The sequence below is a fragment of the Bison bison genome, unplaced genomic scaffold (assembly GCF_000754665.1).
Source record: "Bison bison bison isolate TAMUID 2011002044 unplaced genomic scaffold, Bison_UMD1.0 scf7180017864118, whole genome shotgun sequence".
NCBI classification, from domain to species: domain Eukaryota; kingdom Metazoa; phylum Chordata; class Mammalia; order Artiodactyla; family Bovidae; genus Bison; species Bison bison.
Genome location: NW_011494690.1, coordinates 3,639,534 through 3,665,222, shown reverse-complemented (window position 1 = coordinate 3,665,222; position 25,689 = coordinate 3,639,534). Strand labels below are relative to the sequence as shown.

The following is a 25,689-nucleotide window of genomic DNA, read 5'->3' as shown; positions in this document are numbered from 1 at the left end:
TTTTTCCTGCGGTCATGTATGGATGTGAGAGTTGGACTGTGAAGAAAGCTGAGTGCTGAAGAATTGATGCTTTTGAACTGTGGTGTTGGAGAAGACTCTTGAGAGTCCCTTGGACTGCAAGGAGATCCAACCAGTCCATTCTGAAGGAGATCAGCCCTGGGTGTTCATTGGAAGGACTGATTCTGAAGCTGAAATTCCAATACTTTGGCCACCTCATGTGAAGAGTTGACTCATTGGAAAAGACTCTGATGCTGGGAGGGATTGGGGGCAGGAGGAGAAGGGGATGACAGAGAATGAGATGGCTGGATGGCATCACCGACTCGATGGACGTGAGTCTGAGTGAACTCCGGGAGTGGGTGATGGACAGGGAGGCCTGGTGTGCTGCAATTCATGGGGTCGCAAAGAGTTGGACACGACTGAGCAACTGGACTGAACTGAGGGATTAATCTAAAAATATTTAGCATATTTTTTATCAACATCTAGAATATATTTATATGTCTATTCTCCATTTAAATATAGGCATAGTCCCAGTAAATTTTTGTTGTTTTCCTAAACTTACCTCACACCACCTCCAATGTTGTAATCATTTAAGATTTTAGTTCAAAATTGTTTTAAAATATTTTTAACACTGAGATTTAAATATACATTTAACTAATTTTTTAGTCTTTATTGTGTTCCCCCCTTATTAGCACTAGTATATTTGTTTTTATACTCATGTATTTATTTATTTTTGAGGCATAATTTACATAGCTCTCTTTCCCCCCTTTTGGTGTACAGTCCTTTGAATTTTGACAAAAGAATATGGTTTTATACTCAGCACCACAATCAACATATAGAATAGTTCCATTATCCAGATAATCATCCAGCCCCCATTTTCGTTAACCTTTCCCCCACTGCAGTCACTACAACCACCGCAGTCACTGAGTTCTTTTCTGTACCTGTAGTATTTGCCTTTTCTAAGGTCATATAAGTGGACCCATATCATATGCAGCCTTTGTGTCTAGCTTCCCTCATTTAGAATAATGATTTGAGACTAATGCATATGTCGTGCATGTTAGTGACTTGTTTCTCCTTATTGTTGAGTAGTAGTTGTTTTTTTGTATCCCACATTTTCTTCTTGGAAATATTTTTTATTTTGCTGCACTAATTCTTTGAGAGAGAGTCTGTAGCTAGTAGATCTTTTAAATTCTTGTTTGTGCAAAGATATTTATATTTAAACTTGCTTTTGAATGGTACTTTGACTGATACATATTTTGGTTTAATGTTATTTCCCTCAGACTTTTGTAGGTATTTCTGCACTTCCTTCTAGGACCAAATCTACCAAATAATTTATCTGATACCAATCTGATTTCTAGTCCCTTTGTAAATAGTGTTGCTTTTATTTTTTGAAACTTTTAGAACTTTCTCAATCTTCCGAGTTCAGAGGTTTCACTAAAATGTGGGTCTTTATCCATTCTACTTGACCCTGGGTGGGCCATTTCAGTCTGAAGACTTGAATTTTTATTCAACTTTGTAAGGTGTTCTTTGGTGTCCCTCTTTCCCTTCATATTCTCTCTGGAATTCGTTTATAGTAAAGAATGGACTATCTGAATTCATATTGCATATCACAACATTTCTCTGTTTTTTTTAACCTTCTGTATTTGTGTAGTACTTTTGAATGCTGTGATATTCTGAGCTTAATCATTTATTTTTTTTAGCCATATTCAGTCTCTGGCTTAGCCATTCTTCAAAGATATTTACTTAGCCATCATATTCTTGCTTCCTAAAAACTATTTTTTATCTGCTCCATTTTCTTGTCAGAGTGTGTATTAAAAAAATGATGCAGCATAATTTCAGATAAGCTCTATGGGGCAGATATCATGCTTTTTGTTTTTGGATGGGAGTGTGTTTTTTGTTTGCTTTGTTTTTTCATCAGAGGATAATCGTTTTACAATGTTGTGTTGGTTTCTGCCATAAATCATAAACTAGCCGTAGGTATACATATGTCCCCTCCCTCTTGAACCTCCTTCCCACTTCCCATCCCATCTCACTCCTCTAGGTTGTCACAGAGCACCAGGTTTGAGTTCCCTGTTCAGTTCAGTTCAGTCCAGTTGCTCAGTCGTGTCCAACTCTTTGGACCCCATGAATCGCAGCACGCCAGGCCTCCCTGTCCATCACCAACTCCCGGAGTTCACTCAGACTCACGTCCATCGAGTCAGTGATGCCATCCAGCCATCTCACCCTCTGTCGTCCCCTTCTCCTCCTGCTCCCAATCCCTCCCAGCATCAGAGACTTTTCCAATGAGTCAACTCTTCACGTGAGGTGGCCAAAGTACTGGAGTTTCAGCTTTAGCATCATTCCTTTCAAAGAAATCCCAGGGCTGATCTCCTTCAGAGTGGACTGGGTGGATCTCCTTGCAGTCCAAGGGACTCTCAAGAGTCTTCTCTAACACCACAGTTCAAAAGCATCAATTTTTCAGCGCTCAGCCTTCTTCACAGTCCAACTCTCACATCCATACATGACCACTGGAAAAACCTAATACAGCAAATTCCCACTGGCTATCTATTTTTTTATGTTTCAGAACTACTCTCCCAATTTGTCCCCGCCTCTCCTTTTGGCAACCCACTCCAGTACTCTTGCCTGGAGAATCCCATAGAGGGAGGAGCCTGGTAGGCTACCGTCCATGGGGTTGCAAAGAGTTGGACACGACTGAGTGACTTCACTCACTCTTTCCCCCACTGTGTCCACAAGTCTGTGCTCTATGTCTGTGTCTCTATTCTGCCCTGTAAATAGGTTCATCAGTACCCTTTTTCTAGATTCCATATATATGTGTTAATATACAATGTTTGTTTTTCTTTTTCTGCCTTACTTTACTCTGTATAACAGGCTTTAGGTTCATCCACCTCACTAGTAATGACTCAAATGCATTCCTTTCTTTGGCTGAGTAATATTCCATTACATTACATGATTGTATGTGTGCACCACAACTTCTTTATCCATTCATCTACCAATGGACATCTAGTTTTCTTCCACGTCCTAGCTACTGTAGATAGTGCTGCAATGAACATTGGAGTGAATGTATCTTTTTCAATCATGGTTTTCTTAGGGTATATGCCCATTAGTGGGATTGTTGGGTCATAAGGTAGTTTTATTTATAGTTTTCTAAAGAATTTCCATACTGTTCTCCATAGTGGCTGCATCAGTTTACATTTTCATCAACAGTGCAAGAGGGTTCCATTTTCTCCACCTCCTCTCCAGCATTTGTTTGTAGACTTCTTGATGATTGCCACTCTGACCGGTGTGAGGTGATAGCTCATTGTAGTTTTGATTTGCATTTCTGTAATAGTGAGCGACGTTGAGCATCTTTTCATGTGTTTGTTGGTCATCTGTATGTCTTCTTTGTAGAAATGTCTGTTTAGGTCTTCTTCCCACTTTTTGATTGGGTTGTTTGTTTTTCTAGTTTTGAGCTGCATGACCTGCTTGTATATTTTGGAGATTAATCCTTTGTCAGTTGTTTCATTTGCTATTATTTTCTCCCATTCTGAGGGCTGCCTTTTCACCTTGTTTATAGTTTCCTTTGCTGTGTAAAAGCTTTTAAGTCTAATTGGGTCCCACTTGTTTATTCTTGTTTTTATTTCCATTACTCTAGGAGGTGGGTCATAGAGAATCTTGCTGTGATTTATGTCAAAGAGTGTCTGCCTGTGTTTTCCTCTAAGAGTTTTATAGTTTCTGGTCTCACATTGAGGTCTTTATTCCATTTAAGTTTATCTTTGTGTAAGAGAGTGTGTTGTATTACCATGGCATTTGGTACACAGACCAGAATCTGACAGATAATGGCTGTTCAGTAAATATTTATTAAATAAACGAGTATGAAAAGTCTACTTAGAATTTGAAAAAAGTTTTACATTGCCTGGATTATCATTTCTCATAATCTAATAGATTATCATTATCTATTCTAGTGAGTTTTATATTATAGTACCTAATTCATGACTAAGCTTTAAAATGAAGCTGTTAGATATATGGTTGCGTCTGTCTATATGTATATATTTCTCTACCTTTGGATTGTACTATCAAAATTAATTTATAAATGAGCTTAATGGGCTTAAAGGAAATTAAGCACTTATAAAAATTCCCAGAAATATAAAGAAACTAACCCAAATGAATTTCAGGTTCCTGTAAACTGAGAGACAGTATTAAGATTAATTTAAATTTATTAAGTTTATTAGTTTGCTTGTCAATTTAATTAATATAGACATGCTTTTAGAGTGATCAATATTAAGTATAATAATTTATTGTACCTAGGTTTAATAGAAATCAAGTAAGCCATCTGTTGCAAATGTGTTAGCAAGAAAAATAACTTGGTAGGATTAACTTTTTACTCAGTATATTAAATATAGTGAGAGAAGAGCTTTTGCGTGAATCTTTAGAAATAATTGTATTTTAGAACTGTCGACTTAAAAATAATCTCTTAATCATCTTCTTCTGGGACGCCTATAATGTGAATGTTGGTGCATCTGATATTGTCCCAGAGATCTCTTAAACTGTCCTCATTTATTTTCATAATTTTTTCTTTATTCTGTTCCATGGCACAGATATCCACCATTCTGTCTTCCACCTCACTGATTTTTTTCTTCTGCCTCATTTATTCTGTATTGATTCTCTCTAGTATATTTTTCATTTCACTTATTGTATTCTTCAACTCCACTTGGTTATCCTTTATATCTTCTAACTCTTTGCTAAAAATTTCTTGTAACTCAGAATGGGCCTGAGAAAATATCTCAAGCTAGATGAAAACTTCCCTAACATGGGAAAGGAAACAGTCACTCAAGTCCATGAAGCACAGAGAGTCCCATATAGAATATACCCAAGGAAGAACATGTTGAGACACAAAATAATCAAATCAACAAAAATTGAAGACAGAGAAAATATTAAGAGTGATAAGTGAAAAGCAACAAATAACAGAAAGACAATCTCCATAAGATTATTAGTTGAATTTTTAGCAAAAACTTGGCAGGCCAGAAGGGAATGACAAGATATAAAGTGATGAAAGGGAAAAACTTACAACCAAGAATACTCTACCCAACAAGCTTCTCATTCATATTCAAAGGAGAAGTCAAAAGCTTTGCAGACAAGCAAAAGCTGAAAGAGTTCAGCACCACCAAACCAGCTTTACACAAATGCTAAAGGAACTTTTCCAGGCTTAAAAGAAAGACCACAACTAGAAATAAGAAAATTACAAAGTAGGAAAGCTCATTAGTAAAGGAAAACATACAGTAAAGGTTGACAATCATCCACATATATCTACAATATCTAAGTCAATAACTGTGACAGGAGGGCAGTACTCATGTAGGATATTCGAAATGCATTTGAAATTAATAGATCAAAAGGTTAAAACACTCATATATACATATATAAAGTGCTACATCAAAACCTCATGGTAACCACAAACCAAAAATCTACAGTAGTTATAACACAAATAAGCAAAAGGAATCTAAACACAACACTAAAGAAAGTCATCAAATCACAAGAGGAGAGAAAAAAAGAGGAAAGGAAGAAAAAAGACCTATAAAAACAAAGCAATTTAAAAATGATAATAAGAACTTATATATCAATAATTACCTTAAATGCTCCAACCAAAAGATATAGACTGGCTGAATGGATAAAAAACCAAGACTGTATATATGCTGTCTACAAAATACCCACTTCAGATCTAGAAACACATACAGAATGAAAGTAAGGGGATGGAAAAAGGTATTTCATGCAAATGGAAATCAAAAGAAAGCTGGAGTAGTAATAATCATATCAAACAAAATAAATACAAGAGACAAAGAAGGACACTACATAATGATAAACGGGTCAATCCAAGAGTAAGAGGTAACAACTGTAAATATATATGCATCCACCATAGAAGCACCTCAATATATAAGGCAAATACTAACTAAAGGGAGAAATTGACATTAATACTATAATAGTGGGGACCAATATCACTGATGAAAATATCCACAAAAATCCTCAACAAAATACTAGCAAATTGACTGTAACAATAAAGTAAACAGATTATACACCATGATCAACTGGGGATTTATCCCAGGATGCAAGAACTTTTTAATAAATGCAAGTCAATCAATGTGACATTAACAAGTTCAATAATAAAACCATATGATCATGAATAGATGCAGAAAAGCCTTTTGATAAAATTTAACAACCATTTATGATAAAAACTCCAGAAAGTTGGCATAGAGGGAACCTATCTCAACATAATAAAAGGTCACATTTTATAAACTTACAGCTAACATTATACTTAATGGTAAAAATCTGAAAGAATTTTCCCTAACATCCAGAACAAGGTGAGGATGTTCGCTTCTGCCACTTTTATTCAACATAGTATTGGAAGCCCTAGCCACAGCGATCAGTGAAGAAAAAATAATAACAGGAATTCAAATTGTAGAAGAAGAAGTAAAACTGTCACTGTTCTCAGACAACATAATACTAAACATAGAAAATCCTAAAGGTGCTACTGAAAAACTACTAGAGCTCATTAGTGAATTTGGTAATGTTGCAGGATACAAAATTAATAGACAGAAATCTGTTGCATTTCTATACACTAACAATGAAAGATCAAAAAGAGAAATTAAGTTAACCATCAGATCAAAAAGAGCAAAGCATCTAGGAAGACCTATGGAGGCAAAAGATCCTGTACTCTGAAAACTATGATATGCTGATGAAAGAAATCAAAGATGACACAAACAGATGGAAAGATATACCATGTTCTTGTATTGGCAGATTCAACATTGTCAAAATGACTGTATTATCCAAGGCAATGTACAGATTCAACACAATCCCTATCACATCACCAATGGCATTTTTCACAGAACTAGAACAAATAAATCTTATAATTTGTATGGAAACACAAAAGACCCTGAATAATCAAAGCAATCTTGAGGAAGGAAAACAGAATTGGAGGAATCTGGCTTCCTGCCTTCAGACTATACTACAAAGCTACAGTCATCAAAAGAGTATGGTATTAGTACAAAAATAGAAATATAGAACTATGAACCAGGATGGAAAGCCCAGAAGTAAACCCATACACTTATGGTCAATTTAGGCAAAACAAAGAAAGCAAGAATATATTTGATACAAATGAGAAAAGACATTATCTTCAATAAGTGGTGCTGGGAAGACTAGACAACTATATGTAAAAGAAAAAAAATTAGAACATTCTGTAATGCCATATACAAAAATAATTGTATATGGATTAAAGACTTAAATGTAAGACTGAATACTATAAAACTCCTAAAGGAAAACCTAGGCAGGACATAAATTGTGGCAATATCTTTTCAGATTATCTCTTAGAGAAATGGAAGTAGGGGAAACAATAAAAACAGCAACCACTAAATTAGACCTAATTAAACTTAAAAGCTTTTACACAGGAACAAAACCATAAATAAAATGAAAACATAACCTACAGAATGGGAGAATACATTTGCAAACAATACATCTGACAAGGGATTAATCTCCAAAACATACAAACAGCTCATAGAGTTCCATATCAGAAAACCAACAAGCAAACCAATTGAAAAATGGGCAGAGGACCACAAAAGACATTTTTCCAAAGAAGGCATGTGAAATATGCCCAATATGCCCAAAAGGTCATGAAAATATGCCCAATATTGCTAATTATTATTTATATCAAAAGAAAATTAAGTATCACCTTACACCAGTCAGAATGGTCATCATCAAAAGTATATAAATAATAAATGCTGGAGAGGGTGTAGAGAAAAGGAAACTGTCCCAGAATGTAAATTAGTGCAGTCACTATGGAAAACAGTAAGGAGGTTCCTTAAAAAATATAGCTACCATATGATCCTGCAAATTCACTCCTGTGTATATATCCAGGAAATACTGTAATTCAAAAAGATACAGGCACCTCAGTGTTCACTGCAGCACTATTTACAATAGTCAAGACATGGAAGCAACCTAAATATTCATTGATAAGTGAATAAATAAAGATGTTGTATATATATGCAATGGAATATTCAGTTCAGTTACTCAGTTGTGTCCGACTCTTTGCAACCCCATGGACTGCAGCATTACAGGCTTCCTTGTCCATCACCAACTCCCAGAGCCTACTCAAACTCATGTCCGTTGCATTGGTGATGCCATCCAATCATCTCGTCCTCTGTCATCCCCATCTCCTCCTGCTTTCAATCTTGCCCAGCCTCAGGGACTTTTCCAATGAGTCGGTTCTTTGCATCAGGTGGCCAAAGTACTGGAGTTTCAGCTTCAGCATCAGTCCTTCCAAAGAATATTCAGGACTGATTTCCTTTAGGATTGACTGCTTGGATCTCCTTGCAGTCCAAGGGAATCTCAAGAGTCTTCTCTAACACCACAGCTATTCAACCATTAAAAAGAACGAAATAATGCCATCTGCAGCAACATGAATGAACTTAAGAGATTATCATAAAAAGTGAAGTAAGTCAGAGAAAAGCAAATATCTTATCATTTCCTTTAAAGATAAGACTTGTTACAGAACAGACTAAGTCAAATGACTTGGTGATATACTGCTGCTGCTACTATTTAGTCACTAAGCAACTCTTTGTGACCTAAGACTGTAGCCTGCTAGGCTCCTCTAGTCCATTTCCCAGGCAAGAATACTGGAGTGAGTTGTCATTTCCTTCTCCAGAGGGTTTTCCTGACCCAGGATCAAACCTACGTCTCACGCTTGGCAGGCAAATTCTTTACCACTGAACCACCTGGGAAGCTTGGTGATATATTGAGCCACACCTAATGGGAGTTCAATCAATTTAAGTCAATAAATTACTTATGACCTTACTAATAATACTAGTTATATTACCTATACTAGTTATATTACCTATACTACCTATTTTATGACATTGCTGTTTCTTACACATTACTAACACATTTAGTAACACATTTAGTAACGTGTTACTAAATGTGTTACTGAGCCTTTGATAAAATGATGATTAGTAACTTCAAGCAAGTAACCACTTATATAGTTCTATATAAGATCAATGACTATAATAGTGTAACTCTAGATATGGGAAGAAAAACTAGAGGGAACCATTTTCTGGACCATAAAAGACTAGTAAGACAGGTGGTCCAAAGACACTTGGTTACTGTTAATAGGACCTAGTTCAGTAATAGCACATTGAGTGGCCTATCAAAAAAAATCCTTGCCTGATCTACAAATGATCATTCCTAGCACCATGGGACAAAATGGTCATGAAATACCTCTCAAAGTATGATTGAATTTAATACCATGAGGGGACCTGTCACTACAAATTTTTGTTTGCTACCTGGTTCTACAAGAGAAAAGTCACTAGCTGCTGCATTTGCTGACCTTCAACACATTCTGAAAGGAGTTCAGGGCAGAGATCAGGAAGAGGCACTCTGTGCTCTTGGAAAAACTGGCAGACTAGGCCTTCACATAGTTAGATATTTCCAGGAGAAAATTTTAATGAGCCCAATTTCTTGATATTACTCATATCTAGAAAAGCACTAAAATCATTAATGGACATCTGCTCCTGGTGACAACAGCAACTTCTGCCAAAATGTGTGCTTGATTGCACATACTCTAATTTTGTATATATAGAGTCATTTCCTCCCAACCTCTTGGGAGCAGTTTCTCAGAGCTATCTGAGACTGTCTCCCAGACTGTAGTCCTCCTTTGGCCCCAAATAAAACTTAGCTCACAACCCTCATGTTGTGCCTTTTTTCCCCAAGTCAACAAGAGCAAAAGTAGTTCAAATCGAGGTATATCTGATTGCAAAGATAACATCTGAATGGTGAAAGTTCATCACAGGCCAGCTGTTCCATATTACCTCTAAACACAGTATAGCTAGCAGCTTTTAGTAATTTCTCATTTATTTGCTGTTTCTTAGTGGCTCCAATTTTTTGTCTTCTTTTTTCAGTACCTAGGCTTTGCTATCTTCTTGCTCCCGTAACACTTTGTATGTGTCATTTAACTTGTGAACGCTCAAAACTGAATTGTTAATGAGAAGAGTGAATCATTTTCCATGTTTGGTTTCCAAGATTTCTCATTTTGAAAGAATAAGTTTCCAAATATTAACTTGCTTTAAATGATTACCCATACAAACCCCACCTCCGTAAACTTTATCTTAAATGAAAAAGAAAAGCCTGCCAAGTTAGAGTACATGAATAGCTCTTTTAAAATTATTGAATAAAAGTTTAAATTACCAGAGGTTGCATCATTATGGGTTATTTGAGAATTGTTTGTCTTCTATAATATGAAGGTTATTCTCAGAGGAATACTGATTGGAATAGAAACCAGATGTGTTTTTCAAGACTAGACTGAAAAAAATGACAAACAAGTAGAAAATTAATATAAGAATGACTAAAGGAGGTTTCTAGAAACTTGAAGCATGGGTATAATAGAAAAAGTGTGTGTGAGAGAGAAAGAAGGAGAGAGAGAGACGAGAATAAAAAAAAAGTAGAGGAGAAAAATGCAGAGAAAGGGAAGGAGATTGAATAGGATATGATAAAAAAGTTTAAGAATTTAAAACAGAACCAAAAAACTCCTAAATCTTAGTAAATGTTTGTATCAACAAGGAAAGCACATAATTGAAGTTTTACGTATAAACCAAAAAGGGGGAAAAAAGAGACAAAATGATCTTTCAATCTAAAAGGATTAACTTAAGTACTAAAAAGATGAGGACTACTGCTGAAAGGAAAAAAAAAGCCCCCTTTAAATTTAATATATAGCATGCTCTGAGTGTGTTAAAATGATCCAGAAATTTTATATTTTTCATCTCTTCCACCTTGATGTTTTGAATTTGCTTCTTGGTTTTATAATTCGATTATATTAGAAATACAGTATATTAATAAATGTCAACATGCTAAGTGAAATAAACAGAACAGAAGGCACAAGGAAGTCAATCCAGGGAAGGTAGGAGTACACCATACATAATTTCATTACAATTTTTGAATTAGTCTTTAACCACCCCTTTTTCTTATACTAAGAACTAGTGTTATTTTCTTTCTTTATCCAAGTCAAAAATAATAAAGTGAATTCTATCCTAATAAAACATTCTATCTTGGAATAATTTAAAATACAGTAAAACTGCATTCATTTGGAGTCCCTTAATTCAGAATTTGTTTCCATTCAAACTGAGTTTCCATTGAGATTTACCTTTTTGCTTTGCAGATATTTCTAAGCTAGTACAAAGTAGTAGGACAAATCAGTTGTCAGAGGAGATTTAAAAATATTTAAGAGAGAAAGCAACTTTCAAACATCTTTCAGAACTTTCACATTCACATTTGCAGATAAGTTAATAATCTATTTCCCTATTTTCTTATTTATTCAATTAAGCCAGGTGACAGTATGATTTATTACACATATAGTTCTTGGCATTAATAAACAGTATTTCTTTTAAAATATACTTCAGTTTTTGATTTGTACTAATTCAGCAATGCTCTAAACTCATGAAACAATGCTTCCAATTTCCAAGCTTCTTAGGCTAGGAAATCAAAGCAATAATTATAAGCAGCCAAAAATTCATTGGAAAAAAATCAGTCTTTTGTTGTTCTTATGGCTACTATCAAATGACTGATATGACTGCCTTTTTTTAACTTCACTATTTTTTCTTGACATTAGAGATACAAAAGTTTAGTTTTTGATATGCCTTGTTATATAATTCACTGTGGCATTATATGCTGGTATGAACTACTCTACGACAATATTCCTCTAGATATAAAGGTAATTCTCTCGTAGGTAAAATACCCAGAGAGAATGCCAACATTGTCATTAGAAACTTCTTTCTCAGTGTCACCTGAACTGACTCAACTGCACATTAAACTATATTTGGACAACTTTGCAACCCGTTTATGGCTGAAACAAAAAAAATAAACTGCTTTAGGCTTTTGTAATAAGGTTCCACAACACAGCTTGCCTTCTGATAATTTCATGTGTTATAATACTGGGAACTGTGATATTCTGGTTGTAGATATTCTAGAAATACTGTTTCTAATATTTTTATATTAGATTTAAATATAATATTTATTAATCTTTCTAATAAAATTTCTAATATCTAGAAAATTAGAGTTTATAGGGTCTCAAAGAGTCAGACACAACTGAGTGACTAACACACACACACACACACACACACGCAAGACTGCTGTAAGAAGTTTTCATTTTTGCACCTGAGTACTTTAGAAAATGATTTTATTTCTAATTCCACCCTTTTGTGGTAATTGATTTGCAAGATTCTTACTGGTTCTTATTTTAAAGGAATGAGAGGTGCAGATCCCTTGGGTCCAGAATGAAGAGGGTTTGGGTTTACAGCATTCCTCTCACCTAACTTTCCAACTGCCGGACTTCCCCCTCCAGTGTCAGTTCTCTTCCAGTCTATCTGAGTTCTGCAAATGACACTGCTATTTATCCTGTTACACATGTCAGACATCTGGAATTTAACCTTGACTCTTCCTTGTTTCTCACACTGAATTATCACCTAGCTTTGTCTCCAAAATCTATCTCCCCACTTCTTTCCTCTCCCTGCTCTGATCCCAGTCTAAGGCATTATCAATTCCAAACTGAATTACAGCTACAGCCTCCTAACTGGTCTCTTTACTTCAACTTTTGCCATCCTCCAAATCATTCTCACAAAGTTTTCAGGATGATCACATTACTCATTGATTATTATACATTATCCTTAGAATTACATCCAAAGTCCCCAACACTGATATCAAGCTCCTACACAGACAGGAGGGAGGGGACCTATGTATACCTACGGCTGATTCATGTTGACGTATGGCAGAAACCAACACAAATTTGTAAACCAATTATCCTCAAAAATAAAGTAAAACCAAAAAAGATCCCACGCACATTGGTCTCATATTACCTAACTTTTCTCTTGTTCACTCAACTCCAGTTACACTGTCATTTAGTTTCTAGAACATACCAAGCTCATTTTCACCTCAGAGCTTTTGTTTTTCCCTGTTACCTTTGCCTGGAATGTATTACCTTCATTTCTGATTTCTTCTTATCCTTCAGATTTCAGTTTAATCACCACCTCCTCAGAAAGGTCTTTTGTGACCAGATTTAAACCACAATGACATCCATGAAACATTAAAAACGATAGTTTTAGCACTCATTTTGCTATGTAGACAATGAACATGGAACCAAAGAATGACAATTTAAAGCAAAGAATGTAGTAACCCTAATCGCCCAGAGTCTTTGTTGTTTTCCATAATGTTTTCCTGGGGTTGAAGCAAAACTCTCTCCATAGCCATTACAACAATTTCCAACTGTTAGAGTGGCACTTGTTATCAAAAAAGGCACTAATGTATAGCACTGAATCAAGGAGATAGATTCTTTGCTAAAGTTAAGCGTTAATTTAAGAAGAGTCTAGGCAATCACGAGTAAATTGTATAATTTAACTTCATTACACAGATATTTCTGAATTGGGAAAAAAAGAAGTAGTAACTCTGGAGATCTTGCTCCAGGTCTAAAGTTAATTTACTAAGTTAAAACTATAATTTGAAGAACTTGATTTCTAGATTAGCATATTAGATAACTTTTTACAAATCTAAAATTAAACAACAACTTTATATTGACTCAAGAGACACAAAGAATCTAGATACACTTGTAAACTGAGATATTTATATAGTTGAGTCACAGGCACACAATTTTGAGCATATGACTCAGACTTTGTATCTTATATACAGTAAGCTTTAAAATGTTAGGGCATAAGTGTAAGCACAAAGTTTGCATGACTCAAGATTTATAGGAACCCCCACACTTGCTCAATTATTTTTGACATTTTTCTTTGGAGTTTAACTAGTGCCTTTGCCCAGGTCTATAATGTTTATAAGTAGAACTGCCTGTACTCCAGCTTCCTGTTACACTTAGAATAACCTCTAACTCGTAGTACCATGACCTTCAAAGTTCTTTACGATCTGGCTCCTGCCTACTTTTTCAGTTTCACTAATCTCTCACAACTCTTCCCACTGCTCATGTACTTCATTCAACATATTGGCCTTCTTTCAGTTCTTGGAACACACCAACATCAGTCTTGTTCCAGGCAGCGCAAACTTTATCTCCTCAGATGGGTCTTTCTAACTTAAAATAGGTCCCTCTATCCATTTACCCCTCTACCTCCTATCTCCTTGGACACCTTGTTTCTACCCTACCCACACCCACCCTGCCTCTGTCATATACACAGGCCAAAGGGCTGTGTTTATGTTCTCTCACCAGAAAGCATTCTCTGTAAGTGCAAAGACCACTTCTAGAATACTCACTGTACCTCCAAAAGTCTGGGACAACATCTGGCACCAAATAACTATTTGATAAATAGTTAGGTGAATGAACTAAGGAAGTGAGTAACACTGGTTGAATGGCATGATCCAAAGTTGAGGCTGAATTGATGAAATGGGACTGACAGAATAAAAGATGAAAATAAATCCATAGTTTGGTGATAGTGATGAGAATGTAGCAGAAATAAATCTTGGATCACAATCTCAAATATGCAAGAGGTAACATATAACCTTATAAATGATCCTGGCTTCAAGTTTGAGAATTTCACCCCCCCCCTTACCTCTCACCACTGGTTAGTAGAAACTTATGTCAACTGTTGGGTTCCCTCCTCTGTTTCAAGATGAGAGAGAATTCTGGCCCAAGACAAGGGACTCAGTTGTGTCCTCTGTCTGTTCTAGTTACTTGTAGGTGTCTACTGACTGCTCATGAAGTTTCTTCAGGTCTGGGTTCTCTGCTTTTCCAGATGTCTTTTAAAACACGAGAAATATTTATAAGGGGTGCTTTGAGTCTGTCTGTTTCTAGACACGTAGGCAGTCTCTACTCTTTGGAGCTTTGCTGCTTCTGCTGTGTGCTGGGGTACTACCAGAAATGTAGAGTGTGGCTCCCAAAGAGATTTTTCTCTATGCTGCCTGATCTATGGGCTCTACCTTCTCTGGGATTCTTTTCAAAGACACGTTGATGTTTCACTTCTTTTCAGGGCATTTAGCACAACCCTATGAAGCAGATTTGGGCTTTACTCAAGTTGGAAGATATATATGACTTTTTCTTCTACATCTTTCCTTTTCAATCACAAAGTTTGGATATCTTTTTGAAAATATGAATAATGGAAAAGATAGGATAAAGGAACACAATTTTGAATTTCTTAAACTTATTCTCCTGGCAGAAATTAAATTAGTTTGGGTCAGAATAGAGGCATAGAGTGCAGTTATGATCATGTCACTCTTCTGATTATCATCCCATAATGGCCATTGCTCTTGGGATAAAGATCAAACTCTGACTTAGCCCACCAGGGCTAAGTTTCTCCAGTTTTTTTACATACCAAAGTCCTTCTCATTCTCTCTCCTAGAGCTCACTGGTGTTTCCTTGTTGAAAGAACTCCCTCTCATCCTTTAAACTGCAGCTCTACTGGCATTAGCACAGGGAAAGCTTCCTATTGCCACTTATGGTAGACACTCATAGCACTGTGGACTTTACAGTACTTGTCCATGACGGACACTTTCTTTCATGAAATGAGAAATGCAAGAAAAAACAATAAAATGCTTTTTTTACTGTCAGATTACCAAAACCCCCAGTGTTTGACAATACACTATACTGAACAGGCACCATATATACTGTGAATGAGACTAAAAACTAGTTCAACTTCTGTGGAGAGTAAACTGGCAATATCCATTCAAATGATATGTTTATAATTTTATTCATTGTGTCATTTTTTTTTGTAATAGAAAAAGACTGGAAATAAATTAATTGTTCAACAACAGGAAGCTAGTCAAATACATTGTGATATATTCATTCAATGGGGTACTGTGCAGCTGTAAAAAAAAATGAGGTAATTTTCTAAATACTGAGATGGGAAGATTTTCTTTTTTTTTATTAAGTAAAAAATGCAACATGCAGAACATTGTGTATGATATGCTACCTTTTCCATAAAAAGAGAACAAGTAAAACTGTATACACACATATATATTCAGTTTGCCTATATATGCATACAAAATTATGGAAAGATACACCAGAAACTAAATATAGGTAATAACAATGATTACCTATAGGGAAAGGATGGGAACTAGGAGGATGTGGAACAGGATAGAATATAAAAATGTAAAAGAATGAAAATATTTAATGATGTTCCCTCCTATTAATTATATTATACATACTTATGAATGTGACATTGGAGAAGGCAATGGCACCGCACTTCAGTACTCTTGCCTGGAAAATCACATGGACGGAGGAGCCTGGTAGGCTGCAGTCCATGGGGTCGCTAAGAGTCGGACACGACTGAGCGACTTCACTTTCTCTTTTCACTTTCATGCATTGGAGAAGGAAATGGCAACCCACTCCAGTGTTCTTGCCTGGAGAGTCCCAGGGACGGAGAAGCCTGGTGGGCTGCCGTCTAGGGGTCACACAGAGTCGGACACGACTGAAGTGACTTAGCATAGCATTAGCATATGAATGTGACATAGTTTTAAAATTAATGACTAGAATGCAAAATTCATTAAACAAAAATATTTTCTATCATTTATCTCTTTTTGAAATAGGGACATAATGGAAGTTGCCTAAGCAAAACTAGGAGGTTAATCATTACTTTAACAACTGCCTATGTTTTTATGATATTTACTGAAATAGATTATTTGTATTCTTCTCATATAGTCTATCACCAAATCAAAGTAGGCAAGTATTAGCACTGTTTCTTTTTTGAAGAATCCCAGGTACTAATCTCTACTTACTAAGAACAGTTTTTTAAAAAGTGAACTTTTAGAAATAGATGCAAGAATTCTTTGTTTTACAAATTTAATCCTTTGCTTTACAACTTTAAAGCTCAAGAGATAGAGATGTTTCCAATTAAAAATGAAGTTAACTCAAACTGGAAAAAACAAAAGAGCACCTCTGCAAAGTATTTTATGTGCTTAGCCTGTCATTATGTGTACCTTAAAACAAGAACAATAAATACTTGTTAATGTTATTACTAGTATGAAATTAAAAAAACCCAGACGGTTTACCCTATCTGGAGATACCTAAGTTACTTTTGTTTCTGGATAATTCCTTTTGAAATATAATAAGAGATAAGTGAGGCTCTTCATTATGGCTGTGGTGGTTGTAGGCCCATAGCACGCACGCAAGCATTATGTAAACTGATAATCAAAGGATACCTATTTCCTTGTTAAGATTTAATCCATTCACTAATATTACTGCTATCATATTTTCAAATCACAATGTACAATGGCATCTAATGAACTCAAGATTGCTGGGAAAAATATCACAACCTCAGATATGCAGATGATACCACACTGATGGCAGAAAGTGAAGAGGAACTAAAGAGCCTCTTGATGAGGATGAAAGAGGAGAGTGAAAAAGCTGGTTTAAAACTCAACATTCAAAAAACAAAGATCATGGCATCCAGTCCTATCCCTTCATGGCAAAAAGACGAGGAAAAAGTGGAAGTAGTAATAGATATTCTTTTCCTGGGCTCCAAAATCATTGCGGATAGTGACTGCAGCCATGAAATTAAAAGACACTCCCACTCCTTGGAAGGAAAGCTATGACAAACCTAGACAGTGTATTAAAAAGTAGAGACATCACTTTCCAACAAATGTCTGTATAGTCAAAGTTTTTATGATTTTTCCAGTAGACATGTACAGATGAGAGATTTGGATCAAAAAGAAGGCTGAAAGTCAAAGAATTGATGCTTTTGAACTGTGGTGCTGGAGAAGATTCTTGAGAGTCCCTTGGACTGCAAGGAGATCCAACCAGTCCATCCTAAAGGAAATCAACCCTGAATATTCATTGGAAGGATTGATGCTGAAGGTGAAACCCCAATACTTGGGTCACCTGATGGGAAGAGCCGACTCACTGGAAAAGACCATGATGCTGGGAAAGATTGAAGGCAGGAGGAGAAGAGGGCAACAGAGAATGAGATGGTTGGATGGCATCACTCACTCAATGGACATGAGTTTGAACAAACTCAGATACTGAAGGACAGGGAAGCCTGGCGTGCTGTAGTCCATGGGGTCACAAAGAGTCAGACATGACAGCGACTGAACAACAACAATGAACTTAGAGTACACAGATTACAATTTCATATTTACTTTGTTTCTAATTTTAATTTTATAATTAACCTTATACAGCAAATGAGGCACTAAGTACTCTTCATCATTTTTGAATTTAAGTCTTGAGCACTTAATTAGCAAATTTTGACTTCTGATTCCATGATTTCTTAGTATAAAATCTGTAGGGTCAATGTGGAATGGATGAATTTAGTAGCTCTTGAATATCTACATGTAAATTAGTTGTTAATAATTTTCATTTCTTTAGAAGGAATATCCGAGTCCTAGGAGTTCTACCCCTGCTCGTTATTGTTGCCTACAAAACTAATGGAGATATGATTTATAACACAGTAGCATCATATTTTCTTTTTTCTCTCTTCCTCCTTTTAGAGAAATACATGATGGAATATTTTGTAGTCATCTAGCTTTCAACAGAGGAGAAGGCAATGGCACCCCATTCCAGTACTCTTGCCTGGAAAATCCCATGAACACAGGAGCCTGGTAGGCTGCACTCCATGGGGTCGATAAGAGTCGGACACGACTGAGAGACTTCACTTTCACTCTTCACTTTCATGCACTGGAGAAGGAAATGGCAACCCACTCCAATGTTCTTGCCTTGAGAATCCCAGGGACGGGGGAGCCTGGTGGGCTACCGCCTATGGGGTCGCACAGAGTCGGACATGACTGAAGCTACTTAGCAGCAGCAGCAGCAGCAGCTTTCAACAGAGGCAATTATAGAAGGGTCATCCCCTTCTGCTCTAATAAACTTAGAAAAGTCATATTTGGTGCCTAAAGAGTAATTGAGTAAATTTAAACTGTGCTGTGCTCTTGATTCTGTTCCTCCAAGCATAGACACAAAAGGAAATTATAACTTATAATACAATTGAATGTATTAAATACTTGATTTTCTTTTCCTATTTGGTCTACGTGCACCACCTGGCGGTAAAGTAGTGCATTTCAAGTGCAGTTGTGTGTGTGTGTGTGTGTGTGTGTGTGTGTGTGTGTGTGCGCGTGCGCGCTGAGAGTATTACCATGGGAAATAGAAAGTTAATATGTATTCCTAAATGTTGATTTAGATTAACAATGCAATTATTTTGCAACAAATACCTAATGAAACTCTAGTATACTAATAAATACATGCTAGAACAGGAAACTAATATATACATGCTAAAAAAGGGGAGAATAACTCATGATGGAAAGCAAAATAGCATTCTCTTTTTTACATGAGCTATACCTCTTAAAATTCTATCCTTAAATGAACATATATTTATTGCATCAATATTTTTACTGAGGATGAGTCAACCATTGATAACCAATATAAAACCATATAAAATTTTATTTTTAATTTTTAAGAATAATAATTTAAAAGTATATATCCTCTTCCTGATCTTAGTAGGGTAAGCAACAAGTTACAGAATTTTAAAACTACAAGGCACCATAGAGTCGTCTAGACTAATTTTACAAGTGTAGTAGCTGAGATTCAGAAACGTCAGGTGACTTGTCCAAAGTCATACTGGTAATTATTGGCTCAACTCAAGTAAGAATATAGGAACATAAGACATAAAGTTATAAGCAATGCTGAAATACCTCTATAGGAAGAGATATACCCTTAACTCAGCTATACACTTCTTGAAGACACTAAGGTGTGACTTAATACATATTAGGAGTTTTATTCTAACATTCTTAACACAAAAGAATAATAGTAGCAATGTATGCTCCATAAATCTATGTAAAAGATTTCCTGGTAAAAGATCCCTTTACATATATGGTCAAAGCAGTATTTTTAAACTTATTTCAACTGCTATGAGACAACCTAAAAAATTCTGTTTCCCTTTCTAACTGCTTCAGAATCAGAGATTTGTTTCTACAAAGTAGGTACCCATTTGTAGATCTGAGCATAAACCATGTTCACAGCTCCCTCTCATGACCACTGAATGAATACTATACAAGCCTCTTTTATTCTCACTGTTGTATTCAACTAACAGCTTACTGGTTAAGTTTTAATTGCTTCCAATGAGGTCAGCAAAGGTATTTATTGAAAAGCTCTGAATAAAAGGCTCCACACACACACACACAAGCTCACACGCGCTCACACACACAGAGAAAATCCTCGTGCCTGCTGTTGATTTATGGAAACAATTATGATTCCGCTGGAGAATTTCTCAGCTGAGAAATAGTTTGTAGCTACAGTAGAGAGGCTCAAGTTGCACAGGGCAGACAACAGACATGGAATTCTTGTGTATCCAGCTGTTATCAACAGAACAAGTAAGTGAATGTTACTTGTCTTTAAAAATAATGCTAACTGTTTGTTAGTAGTTTATCTATTTCTCTGCTTTTAGTCCTGAGGGGACAAGTAAAGTTACCAGACTTTTGAGCCGTGTGATTATCTACAGTAATTACGTTATAGAACTTACATAAAGATAAGGTTGAAATTCTCCAGAACAATTCTGACGTTTAACTTGAGAACTGTGGGCAGTTCAGAAGAAAATAACTGTGAAACCACAACTGTAAAAGAATAAAGACATCTAGGAAAAAGCATTAATATTTTGTTAACAGGAACTTTAGAACTGAATTTAAATCAACAGCTCTAAATTGCTGGATGTTTCTTATCAAATAGGGACTGGAATGAATGGTACAATCATGTTCAGATTAATCTCTACTAATATAGAACTTTTATAAGTCTACAAATAGAGTGGTAAGGACCCTGACATCCTCTGTGAAAACTGTTTTAAAGGTACCTTCACAGTAAGAATTACACAGTATGTTGTAAGAGTATTTGCCCACTGAAATTTATACAATCACTTTTCATCTTCCTCTCTCTCCTCCCTCCCCATTCTTGATCTCTCATTGCAAACAGAAGTCAAGTAGCAAACAGCATCTCAGCAACTGAGCTTATTACAACCTGCTTTTATAAGGATATACCAACAGAGAGTTATTTAAGGAGGACTCCTATACTGCTATCAGGACTAAAAGGATAAGGCTAACAATTTGGAGAGTGCAACCGCTCTTCCTTAAACCAATCTACAGTTCACAGATAGGAAGAGGTCAATGACCTAGGAGCAACAATCAACTCAAGATTTAATTTTCATTATGTTATTCATGAACACCCGGAGCACTATACTATAATGCGCAAATGGATACTGACATGGATCCTGCCAAGTTTGCTCTACAGATCATGCTTCCACATTATCTGTCTAGTGGGCACTATATCTTTAGCTTGCAATGACATGACTCCAGAGCAAATGGCTACAAATGTGAACTGTTCCAGCCCCGAGCGACATACAAGAAGTTATGATTACATGGAAGGAGGAGATATAAGAGTGAGAAGACTCTTCTGTCGAACACAGTGGTATCTGAGGATTGATAAACGAGGCAAAGTCAAAGGGACTCAAGAGATGAAGAATAATTACAGTAAGTAATGTTTTCTTATTTATAGAAAAGCTTATGAGCCTTAACAATCTGTGAAAAGATCAATTTTCAAGTGACATGCTTTCTAAATTTCCCTTTGTTTTGGAAAAAATTTAAATGTAATTTTCTATTGGCTCTTAATTGGGATAAACTATGTTCCCAAAAATATCTCCTGGAGTAGGGCAAATATAATAATATTACAGTTGGAGCTGATAAACCAAGCCAATTTGAAAATATATTCTCCATGTTCTAAGCTCAAATGCTCCTATGTTAAGCAAAACATAAATATTATTAATTATACTGAAATGTGATTTATTGTATTCTAGCAAAGCTCACTAGGAACTCTCCTTAGAATACTCAGTGAATGCTCACCAAAAATGCATTATAATTATTTTGAGGAAATACAGATTTTTTTCAAAAAATAATTTGGTTTCTCTTGAAAAAATATTTCCATGGTGTCAAATACTGAATTGTGCTAAATTGACTTGTGCAATTGTATATAACTATAAAACAGATAGGAATCTGTGGTCTCCTCATCTGTTCATGTCATAGGAACTTGTATTTGATTGCTTAATTATTTACCTAGGCACAAAAACAGGCTCCTCCTAACATTTTTTTATCTTCATATTCTATGCCATAAAAGTTCTATGTTACCTTAAGGGAAATATAAATGTGAAGGAGGAAATAAAAGTGAGTTGGAAGAGACATTAATTTCATGATTCAAATGTAGATAATTATATTTTCTTCAATAATCAGTTATTCTTTTTATCTCGATATATCAGGTTTGGATTTATCATTTAGCAGTTATGATTAATAACCAATTTCAAAAGTATTAAATTTTATGGAGTAAAATATATACCTGAACATGTACACTAAGAATTTAAAATCCCTGAGTGAAAAGAAAGTTTGTTTGCATTACTAGCACTTGAACAATGTTATAACATATCATTTTATAATGTTACATATGTTAAACTTAATTGAAAAAGAATGCATGGGGGTGATACTGTAAACATTTGCTTAGCATAGTGCCAGGCTTACAAGTGAACATTTAAAACTTTGCTGCTTATTTAATAAATGTCTTTTAGGCTTCTAAACTATTAATAATAAACCAATATGGGAATATGGAGAATTATGTTTCCAATATGAAAATGAGAGAAACTACTTTTTAAACTATAATTGATATAGAATGTTAAGGTCATTTTAATGGATTGCTAACAGTATGGTTATTATTATCTCTATTAATAATGTTATCATGTTAGTTCTAGAATATTGTTCTGATTATACTGAAGTTTAGCTAAGGAAATAACTATTTGGAGGAAAGTTTTGTGGATAGCTATTTCTATGTGAGCAAAAGAATCTGGCTCATATCAATAAATGACCCCATGGACTGTGTCCTGCCAGGCTCCTCTGTCCATGAAACTCTCCAGGAAAGATACTGGAATGGGTAGCCATTCCCTTCTCCAGGGGATCTTCCCAACCCAGGGATCAAACCCAGGTCTCCTGCACTGCAGGAGGATTCTTTACCATCTGAGCCATGAGGGAAGCCCATTTAAAAGTTATTGAGATTTATAATGGATAACAGAACTTGGTGGAGAAAACAGAGCCCAGGTGGAAGTTATGACAGATAGGTCCAAACCCTGCCTGTGACTGACTCTGGTACAACTCCTTACTTTTTCCAATTCTCATTTTTTAATCTGTAAGTTGTGGGATATGTACAGATGATCCAATATACATTTTAGTTCTTACAGTATATTTTAATCTAAACTTTAGAATATATAACACAAATGTGAACAATCTAAATTATATGATTATATGATATAATTACCATATATATTGAATGAGATGAAAGTGAATATCATCTTAATGATAAGTTGAGCTGTCAGAACTAATTTCAAATTGTAGTAGTAAAGTTATTGAGCCTAAACACTGTAGAATTCTTCCATATGCTAATTCCTTTTGACTGCTTTTACCAAGTAATGAAAAAGTGAAAAATTAGATGCAAAATTCAGTGAAAGTGAACATTATTCATAATTATTTGGGATCAATTAGAATATCTAAAATTGGAATACCTGCGATAAGAATGCATTCAGATATATGTGTCTTATTTTGTATTAAAATTTCTTGAAACTATGAAACTCAGATATTTTAAAACATACACAAAGTACTAAAATTTTCCATAGTTTGAAACACAATTTAGCACTGACCTTGAGTAACCATAAAGGCAATATGGTACATAATTTCTCTTCTAACACTAATTCTGTAGTAAAAAATAAAGGAACAAAGAAAGTGAGGAAGTAAAGAAAGAAGGAAAGAAAGAAAGTCATCCTATATCATTATAAGTTAGAATGTCACAATACCAATGTACTAAAAGAAATAATATATATTATGTAAATAATCTTATTTCTATAAGCTTTTTCATAGACTGTATATACTTTCTTGATAGTATATACCATATATAGTGTATATACTTCCAGGTAAATTCTCCTAGAGAGGGAAGCTTACATCTGGATCCTTTCAGTAAGCTCCAAATTGTTGTCAAGTTTTGCTGCTGTCTTACTGAAGAATAAGCCTATCAGACTTCTTCATAAATAGAGGCTAACTCACTGTTGTCTACAGAAAATCCTAAGGTACTCCATTGAAAAATATACAGAGAATAACATAGAAGAGAATTCTAATATTTATTTCCTTACTAATATTAAAATTGAGTGTCTCATACAAAAAATGCAAATTGCCCTAGGTGAAGTTGAAGCTACTGCATCCAGATACAAAGAAATTGCTCAGAAGATTTCGTTTAAAAGTCAAAGAAAACAAAAATCTGAAATTACAAAACTTATTGTTTATATCTCTCAATCCTTAACTGAATTAATGAATAAATGAACAAAAGCTGTTTCCTTCCTATTTCATTAAAATGAGAAAGTAAAAGGTAACTGGATTATCTACTAGGTTGAAATACCAAGTACAGAAAGTGGAAAAGATCAAAATTAAACTTCGAATTTCATGTGTTCTGATGCCTTAACTTGGTTCATACATTGTTGAACGTTCTTCTTTGGAGGCCTTTTAAGATGGGATACATTTAAATGTCTTAGATGATAAAATTTGGCATGAAAAGTTGGACATCATCTACATGAACAGTGGTTTTCTGGGTTACCATAAGAAAGTCCCTAGTCTATTTTCATGGCTTTGCTGTGAATGAAAGGGAAAATGACCTGAAGATATTAATGCATCTTGAAGGACTGCTTGCTTCACCAGCAGAAGCACCACTCCTTCATAGGAATGTGGTTTATAAGATGTTGCTAAGATAATGGATTGGAGTAGGTAGGTGAGGTGAAAAATCTGGGTGTATAATTCTGCTTCCAGAAGTGTTAGGCTGGGGCAGGTGTATGGAGGGTTGGAGGAAGAGAAGGGGAGTGATAGGGAGTGGATATGACGACTCATGTCTCACATCTTTGTTACTGTTGTTTAGCCGCTCAGTCGTGTCCAACTCTTTTGCGACCCCATGGAGTGTAGCCTGCCAGGCTCCTCTGTCCATGGGATTTCCCAGGCAAGAACACTGGAGGGGGTCACCACTACCTTCTCCAGGGGATCTTCCTGACCTGGGGATAGAATCCATGTCTCCTGCACTGGCCAGCTGATTCTTTACCACTGAGCCACCTGGGAAGTCCCTCACATCTTTAGGGAATTAAGAAAATCATCTAAGCTACCCTGGGTTGTAAAAGTCTCACTTCAGGCTTAATTACAGTGCTGTCTTGTGAAATATTTTATATCTAAATAAGATTGAATAAATGACAGTAAAAAATGCACCAAGGAACCCAACAGAAACAAGACTTGTATTAGTAACTGTATAAGCAAGACCCGGCTATGTCAAAATAGGAATTTATAAGAGGCCAAGAGCTGCTGAATTGCATTTCTGACTCTGGGAGAGAGAGAAAGTATCACTGGAGAACTGGTCCTGAGAGAGCACACTATTCTTACCCAAGGAGAGGAAAGCCTCTCCTTTTAACTTGTTCTCTGGTGGCACCACATTTAGCCTTTTAGTAGGCTTCTAAGAGATGAAACTAGAACCTAACCTGAATTAATAATAATAATAGTAAAAGCACAAAATGCCCCTCCAAAATGAAATAATCCACATTCTTTGCAGAAGGAGAGCGTTAATAATATCACAAAGGGACTGGCAACAGATGGTCAGTCCTTCCACTGAGGTAGTCAGAGCTTTCCACTCGGGGACAAGGCCAGGGGGTGAATTTAGATAAT

The 25,689-nt window shown here is 35.6% G+C and overlaps 2 protein-coding genes across 2 annotated transcripts in view; one reads left to right on the top strand and one right to left on the bottom strand.

Annotated features, from left to right (window-relative positions):
- The window catches only part of FAM227B (family with sequence similarity 227, member B), a 217,778-nt gene that overhangs the window by 51,337 nt on the left and 140,752 nt on the right, over nt 1-25,689 (bottom strand). The window lies entirely within an intron of this gene.
- FGF7 (fibroblast growth factor 7) overlaps nt 19,775-25,689 on the top strand; it is a 62,151-nt gene continuing 56,236 nt past the window's right edge. The window contains exons 1-2 of the mRNA XM_010839518.1: nt 19,775-20,295; nt 20,888-21,441. Coding sequence (XP_010837820.1) covers nt 21,156-21,441 — 286 coding nt within the window. The 5' untranslated portion in view covers nt 19,775-20,295; nt 20,888-21,155. The remainder of the gene's footprint in view (nt 20,296-20,887; nt 21,442-25,689) is intronic.